The sequence below is a fragment of the Parus major genome, chromosome 3 (assembly GCF_001522545.3).
Source record: "Parus major isolate Abel chromosome 3, Parus_major1.1, whole genome shotgun sequence".
Lineage (NCBI taxonomy): Eukaryota > Metazoa > Chordata > Aves > Passeriformes > Paridae > Parus > Parus major.
In genome coordinates, this window is record NC_031770.1 from 36,164,832 (window position 1) to 36,177,386 (window position 12,555).

The 12,555-nt window shown below is 39.2% G+C and overlaps 1 protein-coding gene across 8 annotated transcripts in view; it reads left to right on the plus strand.

The window, feature by feature from the left end:
• LTBP1 (latent transforming growth factor beta binding protein 1) overlaps positions 1-12,555 on the plus strand; it is a 186,577-nt gene that overhangs the window by 95,882 nt on the left and 78,140 nt on the right. For all 8 annotated transcript variants that reach the window (XM_015621750.3, XM_015621752.3, XM_015621751.3 and 5 more), the window contains 2 exons: positions 2,701-2,803; positions 8,730-8,801. In XM_015621750.3, the coding sequence (XP_015477236.1) occupies positions 2,701-2,803; positions 8,730-8,801 (175 nt within the window). The remainder of the gene's footprint in view (positions 1-2,700; positions 2,804-8,729; positions 8,802-12,555) is intronic.

The window sequence follows — 12,555 nt, forward strand, 5'->3', positions numbered from 1 at the left end:
CCACGGTTGCCAGATGAGTCAGACTTTGGCATCCTTATTTTTGCTCATGATTTTTATATGGAAATTTGAAAAAGTTATGACCACAAAGATCATGATTTTCAGTAGTGTGCAAATGCTGTAGCACCACACCTAAACTATAAGCGGGCGCTAGTCCATCTTCCTCCTTCTCACCTCCTTTCTTTTTTCTCCTCTTTTTTAGCTTGTTACTATTAGATGACACCTCTTCTATTTTGGGGAAAAGGGAAAAAACAGTGGGGGCAGTTCATGGAGCTGGCTCTCATGTTAGTGGAATCTTGCCTTGACACACAGGAGCTCCTGGGATGTGTCCTTGAGGTTTTGACCTTGAAGAGAAACTGCTGGCTGTGTGCCTCACTGCCCAAATGCTCCATTTCTGAGATCATAACAGGAGATGCAACACCAGCCTTGATTCTTCCCATTTCTTTTTGCAGAGTGGAGGGTTGTAAAACAGAGGGAGAGGAGCTGGGTGCAAATCCTTTAGCTGGCTCTTGATAACAGCCTCAGTGTACAACTTTAGCAAGTGGTTTCTCTGTCTTTGAAGAAGCTCTAGGAAAGGGGTTGAGCATCTGCAAGTATAAAGCAAAACTTGGTAGCTGCGGTTACAAAGTAAAATGATCCTTCCTGGAGCATGCCTGTCTGGGATGCAGGTTGAGAAGACCAGCATTGAGTAAAGATGTAACATGAACTCTCTAAGGTTTTAGGGTAATCACGTAGAGGAGGTATTATGAGTACTCTTAAGTTGAGAGATTTTTTTGAGCTTCTGGGACGTGCAGCATGATCTGTGTATCCTCTAGCTAGGAGCAGTTGGAAGAGTTTGTTTCAGTTCTGAAAACAGCAGAGCTGCTATGGCAGAGGAAGTTGTGCAGAATTCCCCATTTATGCATCTTGATGGCATTTCTGAGGTACGGGGCTGGGAGTTGCTTATGGAAGTTCCAGAACTCAGTGGACTCTGGCTGATCAGGAATGGTCAGCCTTGTATTAATCCTTCCAGTGCCTAAGCCAGAGAAATGCAAGACAGCTGAAATATCTACATTCACCTTGGGTAGGCTTGGGCCTGCATCTGAAAGGTGGGACTTGCTGAGATACTCCACTGTTTTAACACAGTTACATAACCATCCAGGCAAGGATTATTTCTCATCTCTAACAGCAGGAAAATTTATCACCAGACCCACTCTAGACAGTAATGTGAAAATAGACTCCTAAAATTGCACAGTAACTGAGCAGACTGTTTGAACCTGTTTGGCCACTGTTCTTTTTGCTGTTTATGTGTCATGCCAAGCTGAGGCTCAAAGCCCAGGTGGTGCTAACCTGTATATGGGTAGTGGGCAGAGGCACGCCATCGCCATGCCAAGTTGGTGTGGTGCTAAAAACTTGGACATGTGTGGCTGGCCATCAGTGAGATGGAGGACACTTCAGACTTCTCACACATCCCTTGACACAGGTCTAAACTTCACTTGATACAAGTGCTGAGCTGCAGTCTGATGTTTCAATAGTGAGCTGGTGCTGCTTTTAATTTGTTGAGATACTTCAGGATGTCTGGGGAGTATCTGTGAAAAAGGGACAGAGAAAATGGCTGGGATGATGCCTTGCTGGCCCCTCCCATGCAGAGGGGACCCTCTGATGAGTCAGAACCCTTGTGGAGTAGCTTGCTATCCTGTTAGTAGTCATGCTGTAAAGCTACACAGGGTAACTGCTTCAGAAATATCATTGGCTCATGTATGATTAAGAGCACACTGGAAAAATTTTGGGAAAGCTGGAGGAAGCTGTCAGTGCCTGTGCATTCAGCATGCGTCTGCACTGCAGAGTGGCTGTGTTACCAGCTAAGTGAGAGCAACCACAAGGCCACAGCCTGTGGCATAGGGTGAGCCAGCTGTCTTGAGCTGAAAGCTATGTGGCAGTGAACATTTGGGTCAGAGGTTTACACGCTGTCAGAAAGCAGAGTTAGATTAGGGGAAGTCTCTTCGTTCCGTCCTGAGGATTCACACTTCAGCACATTTGAATTGTTTGCTGCAGTGCCTATTTATATCACATTTGCTTTGAAAGTATTGCTAAGTGCATCTGTTGTGGACTTCTGTGCTTTGTGTGTTCCACTGTATACCTAATTGGCAGGTTTAGATGTTTGGGGGGTCGTTTTAATGTCTGGAGCTAAAATACGTTTAAGCTCTCTTTACCATGCAAAATGCAAGAAAATTGGAAAATTCAAGAACATAACTACTATGTTGTAAGCTTCCAAATATTAATATTCTTATTATTATAAAGCATAATAAATATGTTATTGGTCAGTGGGGAAATGAAAATGGACCTCAGAATTTATAAGGTATTTGAGATAATTCATAAAGCTTTTGAAAAAGTGGACAAGCACGTTTTTATGAGGAAAACTATAGTTTCCAACAGTGAGTTGCTACCTTAGAAATATGCTCACTCATTCCTATGACATACTGTTTTCTTCTGTTTTTTTCTCCTTTTCAAGTTGACATGGGAAGCTAATAATGTCACTTAATTTGCTAATGTCTATCTGGAGAGCCTCTGCAATGTGTGAGCACCATTTAAGTTCAGTTAAGAGCTCCATTGAATCTTCAGTGTTTCAGCAAGAGATTAACTCAAAATAACTGAAAAAGGGCATTGTACTGGGAGTGTTGTACAGTATCACTAACCAGAATATTCTTTACCTGACTATTTCAGTGTGGCAAAGCACTTCCTGGCCTTTCCAAGCAAGAAGACTGCTGTGGAACCGTGGGTACTTCCTGGGGTTTTAACAAATGCCAGAAATGTCCCAAGAAGCCATGTAAGTGCTATTTTGTTGTTATTCTCGTGGTTTTTCCCCCTCAAGTAGTATTTTCTCTTTTTTCAGAGGGGAAAAAAACTAAAGGAACCTAGTAGAAAAAAATGTACTATGATTTGATTAGGGACAGCTTGTAGAAACTGGAATTCCCCTGCATGCCAGCAGTTACAATATGCAGGCACTTGGTGCAGCCAGCAAAGTTGACATCATTGGGTTTTTTCCCCTGCTTCTTCCTCCTTTGAGTCAGTGATGGACTGTTGCATTTACTCAGTGCAGGAAGAGTAATCACATTGAATCATCTTGCCTTTTCCAGCTGGACTTCTCTTTTTTTTTTTTCTTTTTTTTTTTTAAGTTTGCATAGAAATCTTAAATTATAGAGGCGCCAGTTTCTGCTTGGAGAGAATGCAGTGACCTCTCGGGACTGCAGATGAAATTTCAAGTTTGGAGCCAAGGTCTTCCAGGCTCTAAATTGTTGGTTTTTTTTTTTCCCCTCTGCTTTTGAAATATCTTCCCCAACAATTAGACAATGACAAAGACTTTTCTTCAGCAGTTTATTATGATTTTACATCATATTATAATAAGAAAAGAATTTTGAATTATTTGCATGATGGGTGAGGATAATCTCTTGAACTTTTTGTGAATTACATTAATGTTGCACGGGAATAGTAATACTTCTGTGTCATGTCATATATTCGGCATTAAATGAAAGATGGGAAAAGATAATGTGATCTCTGTTTTGCAGATGGAGTGGACCTTCATTTACTGGGCTAAAAATAGGTCATTAAATTGCAGCCATTCTTACCCAGTTCTTCTAGAACCCTGTTATTCAGATAGCTGGAAATACACTCAGTGTTTGATTTTTTTGGAAGCATATGTTTCTCTGTAAGTCTTAATATGGAGGTAAATATGCTTCCAGTGGAAAATCTCCTATTTCTCCTATTTCTCTGACTCCTCCTTCCATAGGAGACTGATATAAATTTATGGTCTGATTTGCTAGTTTCTGAAACATTTGATGCATTGGAGTATGCGTATCTTCTGATGTGCTTTAGAAAGAGAGCCTCCTTGGGTATCTGAAGGTCATAGTTAATAAGACTCAGGTATCTATTTTATTCCTCTAGCATGTACATACAGTTTCTAAAAGGAGCATGCATGCCAACCATATAAAATTTAACAGACAAGTGCCAGATTCTGCACCTGGCCCTGGGCAACCCGGGATGTACCACACAGACTGTGGAGTTAGAGGCTGGAGAGCAGTGCCTGTTGGAAAGTTGAACCTGAGCCAGCAGTGCCCTGGCAGCCAGGAGGGAAAACCCTGCCCTGGGGGCATCAGGCACAGCATGACAGCTGGGCAAGGGAGGGGATTGTCCTGCTCTGCTCTGAGCTGGGGCAGCCTCAGCTCCAGTGCTGGGGACAGTTCTGGGTGACACAATGTAAGACATGAAACTATTAGAGAGTATCAAAAGGAGGGCCATGAGGATGGTGAAGGGACTTGAGGGGAAGCTGTATGAGGAGGAATGGCCGAGGTCACTTGGTCAGTTCAGCCTGGAGGAGACTGAGGACAGATCTCACTGTTACAGCTTCCTTGTGAGGGGAAGAGGAGGAGCAGGTACTGATCTCTTCTCTGTGGTGCCCAGTGACAGGACCTGAGAGATTGGCCTGAAGTTGTGTCAGGGAAGGTTTAGGTTGGATTAGGAAAAGGTTCTTCACCCCAAAGGGTGGTTGGGCACCGAAACAGGCTCCCCAGGGCAGTGGTCACAGCACCAGCCTGACAGAGTTTGAGAAGCAGTCAGACAATGCAATTGAACTAGAACTGAAATCTAGTTCATCTGAATCATATTGACCAATGAAATGTTGCTTATTTGGATGTAGGTATGAGAAAAATCACAAAAACCTGAAATGTGTTTCAACCAAAAATTGGTTGGAACTACTAATACAAAATTTTGGTGCCTGGTTTGAAGGGAAGCACGCTTGTTAGTTCTTCATAGTTCAGGTAAAATGCTGATTGTCTCAGCCTGGAATCCACAGTAGATGTCTGGATCAGGCAGCTGCTTAAAGGCACAGTATCCAGCACAGTGTTAAAAGCAAGCAAACAGGAAAACTGTGACAAACTTCTGATCCACAGATGATTCTTAAGTGGGTACAGAAAAGTGCTTTAATTCAACCTAAAAACCTCTCCTAAAGGAAAGTCCACCACTCTTTTTTCAAAGCATAAGAATAATTTGTTTAAATGTTAATGAGATGAGCAGTGTCCTTTTGCTATAAAAAAATTTAAAGATTAGCATGCTTGCTCAAGATGGGACACTTCAGAGTTCCTTTATTTGCCAGAATAATTTCTAATCTACATTTTATACCTATGAGGAGATGCCCTAACCCATAAAATGTAGAAACAATTCTTGGAACAGATCTAGGAACCCAGTCTCTTTCCCAGAGTGCCTAATTACTTACAGCATGAGTCATGCTCACTCCTGCTTTCTGGCTCAATTTGGAATGGTTTTTTTGAATCTAACTGTATAATTTCAGGAAGAGGCAGAGAATGGTCGCACTTGGAATAATCCTCTCCTTCTGATTAAAGCATTCCTGGAAAGTAAGGATTTGTGTCTCCTAGACATAATTGGACACATTTCTCCTCTTTCTAGGTGTGAGTTCTCACTGTATCTTAGTGTTTTAAGACGGGAGGAGGAGAAGGCTGCACCATCTATTTTATCCAGATTAAAATACAGGGTCATTATATCAAGAGTGTGATTTGGTAGGTGTATGCTTCAAGAATATTCATTGAATCTGTCAAGATTCAATGGTTTAGTAGAAATGTATCTATTTTCTCTAGGCTACATTTGATTTAGTAATGATTCTAAGCATGATGCTGTTTAATCATACTGTGTCTTATGGCAATTCTGCATGGATGCAAATGGTGAATTTTTAGATTTTTTTGAGAATTGAAGGCGATATGTTTAATGTTTTGCAGGTGTTTAAGTGATCTTACATCATCTTAAAATTTTAGAGATGTTCAGTTTGCACTTAGGCACAAAACTTGAAACCCCAAAATCTGTTCTGAATCTGGATCAAAGTGTCTTTTGGACATAGGTGTCAAACTAAGCCTCATGAGAGTATAGAAGTGTTATGGTTCTGTACAGTAAACAATTTCCAAAGATAAATGTAAATTTGTTAGAAGATTTAATGGAAGTCTAGAGTAGATGCTGAGGGATTTATATACCTCAAGTATTTTTATTTTTGCAAATAAATAAATAAATGAGAATGCTTCAGTGAAAAAAGAATATGTATATATTTTTATATACATAAATTTATATGATGTAGGATGGAAAAACTTGAGAGTCAAGTAAATAATTAGTAAGTTATAAGTTAAGTGACATCTATGCTTGTTTTTCTGACCTGTTCTGATATTTCACTATATTTGTGTTACCTTTTTTATTGTAAATGTTATGGAAGCATATAGACTTCGTTTTGCTTTTATGGTTTTATGGCTCCTAAACTTCATTTAAACTGGATATATTTTTATAATGATATGTAATCAGGTTGTGATCTTCTGCATAACCCACTTCAGCAAAATATTTAAGTATATACTTTAGTGTCACTAGCAGGCACTTCTCTCTTCAATCAACTACCTAAGGACATGCATAAGTTTGCATATGTCTTGTTCCCATGGTCTTACAGAGGGTTCTGTCATCTCTGTAAAGACCTGAGTCATTGGTAACAGCTGCTGCTCAGTCAGGGCTTCTGTCCTGTTGCAAATGTAAATGCCTTGGCCTGAGACAGCTGCCATGTCTGTAAATTTATGGGTTATTCAGTATTGCTGAAATCCAAAAGAAGTTTTGGAATAGGTCTCCATTTTTAAGGGCTTCTAACAGAAGACAAGTTTTAAGAGGAAGATTGTTTCTGTGTTACGTGGGGGATGTTGTGATTGGTCAGGCTTCTTGCTAACTTAGTAATTACGAACAGGTTTTTAGGTGAGTAAAAGGAAAGTAATGTCAGACTCCATCCAGCTCCCACATGGATCACTAGCCATCACTGAACAAGCTTCCTCTCTACTGAGACTTGCTTACATTTCTGCTCTTTGTTGAAAGGAAGAAAACAGCTGCTGGTAAGCTGTCAGTTTCCAGTTCATTGTGGGAGTAGGAGGATGAGGAGGAGGGAGAGGTTAAAATCTCTGACCTCAGTCCACTACTGCCCTTTCTAGAGCAGCTGAGTCACCCTGGGAGAGAAAATGTGATGCAGCACTGGAAAGTGGAAAGGACCTGGCATAGATTATGGGCTGGTCTCCATCTACAACTGGAAGCTGTTTTCATTCAGCAGGCTGCACTGCAGGGTACCATTCCTGCCCACAGAAAGTTACAGAGGCTCCTAAAAACTAAAAAGGTTTTAGTGTGAATTAAATCAGGTCTGTTATGGCCTGTTCACAGATCAGTCAGGACATTTTCAGTATGAATTTGAATCTGCCCACATGAGTACTAGGAGTTTCATTGACACTTTTGGGGATCAGAAGTAGACTAATGCATTGTACTTTTGGAAGTCTCCTTTAGGTTTAACTGGTTTTAATATTAACATTAGGAAAAGACTGAAAAATCTGCCTTGGAAACTTAATGTGTAACTGCCACTTTAATAGAGAGACAAAATTTTCAAGTTGTAGTTGGTGTTAAAATGATTGTTGTCAGTGTAAAGATGAAAAAGTATGTGTTCAGAACTGTAATAACATAGCTGTATTTTTACTCCGTGTGTTTCACCATTTTGCACTTCATGAAATAATCTAAGGAGGATTTCAATGTTTTATTTAAGCAATTATTTTAAATAATTCAGTGAAATTTGAAATAAAAGTATCTCACTCCAAAGCCTGCTACTCAAGATCATCACTTAAAATTTTCCAAATAATGGGCAAAGCTTTAGAACTACTTAAAACAATTTCCTTTTATATATATTTCCATCTTTACAGCCAACCAGGTGCCAAGGTCTAAAGTAAGCTGCAGGGGCAAATGTGTGATTCAGACATTATGTGAAGGGAGGCCAGTCAATAGCATTGTGTTATTCAGGTCTTCTATGTTATTTGACAGTTTATGCACAGTAAAGATGGAAACTAATGAATCTGGTAGGTTTGGAGGTTGTCTGTTGAACATTTGGAATACTTTTGAAATGGAACAAAAGATCTGACAAAATGTAAGGTATCTCTGTTGTAACATTCAAATTATGGGAAACTCTCTTGACTCTTATTAAAAGCATTTATGTGGTCATAGAGCCAAAAGTTTAGTGCTATATGCTTAACAAAGTACTGGGTTTTGCCAAGAAGTTAGCTTTTAGAGCATAACCAAACAAAGAAGTTACTGCTCTCATTTATAATGTTTAAGAATCAGTAAACAGTTTTCTGTAATCTGAAAAGCAGTCTTAAGTGGAGAAAAGATACAATAAATAGAAATAAAAAGCTGGTTAACTGAAAACTTTCTAGTTTGGCAAAATTGAATTCAGTATTTATTTTGCAGTGTTGTCACATCTTTGACTGTTTACACTGATCAGCCAATAAGTGGAGTTTAGTATTCTAAAATTCATCAGCTCTTTTAAGTAAATCCTAAATGCTTCCATAATGAATCTTCAACTTTATATTTTCCAAATGTGGTATTTGTAAGTGGTTTGCAAAAGTAATTATTTTAATATTTCAGAACAAATAGGAGGAAAAATATCCTGATTTCAAAGATTTGTTTTGTTTTTAACACAAATTTGACTGGACAACTGAAGACTTAAGTGGTACACATGTTGAAAAAATGGAGTTAAGGTTACCTGTGCAATCTTTAATTTTCTTTGTCTTTTTTGCTTAACCATTTATCACAAAACCTTACAATTTTTAAATATAGTTATATAGTAATTTAGCTATCAGGCTCTGCAAGCATATAAATTATTAGTATTTAAATGATGTATTTTTTTTTTTCAGCTTACCATGGATTTGGTCCTATGCTGGAGTGCCCACAAGGCTACAAGAGAATCAATGCTACATTTTGTCAAGGTATGATAGGACCCAAACTGATTGTGTTTCTTTTTAGTACTGGCTTTCTGTGACAGCTTTTTTGATACTGATGATTTAGATTAATTAATCCAGTCCATTGATTTATATTTGGGAACAAATGTTGAGTATACTTTTGACTCTTTCCAAATATTGGCAACTCTGTGAGTTTTTTCCTCCAGGGAAAATAACTTCTGAAACTTCTGTGTATACCCTCATTTTCTTTGATGATGTATAAAGATGACTTCATAAGGATTCTTTCACTTTGTTTTTCTGTAGAAATACATTGTTTTGTCAGTTTTGTTGCTAAACAGTGGATCTGAGGACGTACTCAGTTAAGTCAGATGAAACTAGCAATACAGAACAATTTCTGTAATCATGAAAGTATAAAGTAACCAGAGAAAAATTCTTTGGGACTCGGGAGGCTAGGCACAACAGTACTGAGAAAAGCCAGATAACATCCCTGGCAAGTGGAGATGAAAAAAATGAGTACCTGGCTGCCATGTAAAGAAGTGACCCACCTGTTTCCAGAATGTGCATAGTGCAGGTGAGGATGTATGGAGTTAGATGCAGCCAAGTTGTGTTAATCCAAGATTATTATCACCGGGTGATAAATATAGAAGTTGTCAAAACATACAGGGTTGTGGGGTCTGCGTGATCGTGCAGCTCCAGAGCAAGGCTTGGGACATTTGAATTTTGAATTCTCCTGGTCTGTAGCAGCTCTGTCTGACAAAGCTGAAGAGATGACCACAGACAAGCACTGATTCTTTCTGTGTATCTTGGAGCACTGCGCAGAGGTGCCAGATGAGGATGTAGGAAAAAGCTTAATTGTTTGTCTGGCTTGTTTGGCACAGCACAAGTAAACAAGAAAAAGGAGCTCTGAGATGGTGTAAGCAATCTTGCAGTAGTGTTCTGGAGAGAGATTTGGGAAGGAAAGGAAAAACAAATTCAAGTGAAGCTGATACTGCTGTGGTTGAGTTTCTTGATCAGTGTTGATACTGCAAAGGATAAAAGGTCACAACAAATAGCAGTGCTGGTGGAGAGCTGGATAAAATGAAAGAAGAGTTGATGTTGAAGGATATTTGTAGATATTTTGGACATAAATTTGATCTTATTTAACTGAAAATTTTCACTTTGCATGTTAATGTACAATAGCCAGTTGCATAAAGAAGTTATTTGCCCACCAAAATAAAGTTTGTGGATCACTAAACACAAGCGTCATGCAGTTTCACTGCTGAGGGGGATGTGAGCTGCTATCAGCAGCTACCTGAGCCTATCTGCTGCTCAGGTCTCTACCTAGTGGTTTAGCAGCTTGCAGGGTAGGGGCATTTCAAGGAATGGATGGGTCAAAACACTAGAAACACAAATGGAGGAGAACTGCCAATTGCATCTCAAGAGCTTGTTGCCTGCTCTGCAGTGAAAGACTGTAAAGTCTTCTTAATAAGTAAAAAGGGATGGGGAGATGGTGATGGCAATTTGTTAATGAGGACTGCAATGTGAAAAGGTGAAGGAGGTGAGTGTCAGATGTAAATGGGCAGCCTTTTTATGCCTCAAATTAAACATGCAGGTGATGTATGTATTTCAGCAAGAGAGTTCCAGCTATTTTGAAAGAGATTGTCTTGTTCCATGTATCAGTCACAAGATTTTTCAGAGTCTGCAAAGAGAGGTTTCAGCCTGTAAAGTAGAAGATGCCATGACAGATTAATGTCCTCATGCAACCCTCTGAGCATGATCTAGGAGAAACAGGAGCTTTTGATATCTTCAGTAGTGATGTGTAAACCCCACAGAATACACAATGTTTTCAGACAGTAGCAACCCAGCAGGCATTTAAAGGCAAGCAGGGAATTCAGTTTGGTTCAAGAGGCTGAACCTAGGTGTTGGCAAACCTTATTTTATGGAAACTAGGATCCTTATTCAGGGGTTATGGACAGTTAGAAATGGTCTGATGCTCATGAAGGTTGCTAGAAATAGGCCAGGAAGTTGTTTCACTGAGCAGTGACAGGCTGATAGAGAGAGAACCTATGTCTCTGGGTAGGAGCATAAGAGGGAACTGAGTACTGCCACAATAGTGTACAGAAATAGATCTGTACCTGGTAGGCCAATCACTGGGTTTTGCACTGGATTTTGACAATTCTTCCCCGACACATTTTTATACTACATGACTAAAACTGCAAGAAATATGAGGCTTTAAACAATTATTTTTATACTGCTGTCACTATCCCAGAAGAGAGTGAGCTGTAGACTCTAAATATAACTTGCAGTTGATACATGGAAACTTATAATGTAGTGTTTAATCATAAACTGATAGTAGGATTATCTTAGCAGGGAGTAGACTGTTGATGAATTTAGGATGGGGGCAATCTCTTAACTTTTTGGAGAGGGATGAGGTAGAAAGTTCCCCTTATTGCTTTACTGAGGTTTGAAGAGCTTCTGCGTGATTTGCTCACTAACACCCTCCAATAAGGAGATACAAATGGGAGACAGAATACCCGAGAAACAGAGCCACGATGGAATTTAGTCCTATTGAAGTAACAAGATTACCATTTTCTTTCAGAGGGTCAGGATTTTGACCTTGGTTTGAAAGTTCTTCAGGAAAGCTAGCTTCATATGTGAAAGCTGCTGGCAGGGTGCATTTCAGCCCTGAGATGGTTATTAGCATGTGTTTCTCAATGGGTCAGCCAGAAGTGTCCTGTTTGTTTATCTGAAGCAGACATGCTTTTCTATAAGAGAAGAAGCCAGGGCTAATGAAGAAAGAGCTGTCCATATCACTAACACGGACAGCTGTAGATGTCAAAAGAAAACTGTTTAAGCTGCTGGCGTGGGAGTATTCATATTCCTTTAAGAATCCTTGCAATTAAATTGTAAGGGAGTGGAACAGCATGTCCATATGCAAGTGTAAGTTTTAATTAGATTATTCTTTGCTGAAAGAGTATGCATGCTGTGTCCATGCTTAGAGAGGGCCAGGGCTGCCAGACCAAATAGAAATGAGGATATATTTCTGAATCCCTGCCTGCAGCTAAAGGAGATTGTTTTTTTCACCTAGATGTTGTCCAGCTTTCACTGCCATTGGAAACTCAGGCCTAAAAGCCTAATTAACATTTTGTTCTATTTTGGTTTTGCAGTCAAAAGTCTACATAGGCTTCATCAGCTAAGGAGTATTAGTACAATTAATAACCATATCTTTTTTTTTTTTTTTTTATTTCAAGTGAGTGAACTAATGTAATCAAGTATTCTTCTCTCTAATGTGTAAGTAGGACCACAAAGAACCATCTGTGGGTATGTTAATTCAAGCAGTTTAGTGTAATTACTATCAAGAAAGCTTTTCCCCCCTCAGTAATTATGTTTTCAATGGGGTGATTTATTACATGTACACACATGGATGCCCTAAGGCTGTCATTAGAGCCAAAATACAGCTTATCAGTGTTGCAACTTTGTCAGAATCCACATGCAATACTAATTTCTGCTTCCCTGCTTAGAGTTATACTTATTGTTTCCTTAGTCTGCTAATGGTTTTCTTGGAAAACTGAAATAGAATGGAAAAAACAGCTGGTGAAAAGGTTGGATTCATTTTTCAGGAAACTAACATATTGCCAACAGAGCACTTTAGAAATCTTATCTTGAAGAACTGGAAAAATACCTGAACACTTGTTGTTTTGCAGTGAAGTAAAAAGTGCATGGAAGTTCTTGGAAAGTCCCTATATTCTTAAAATTAAATGTTTATGAGCTTGTAGAAACTAGTACTTGTATGCTGATAGAT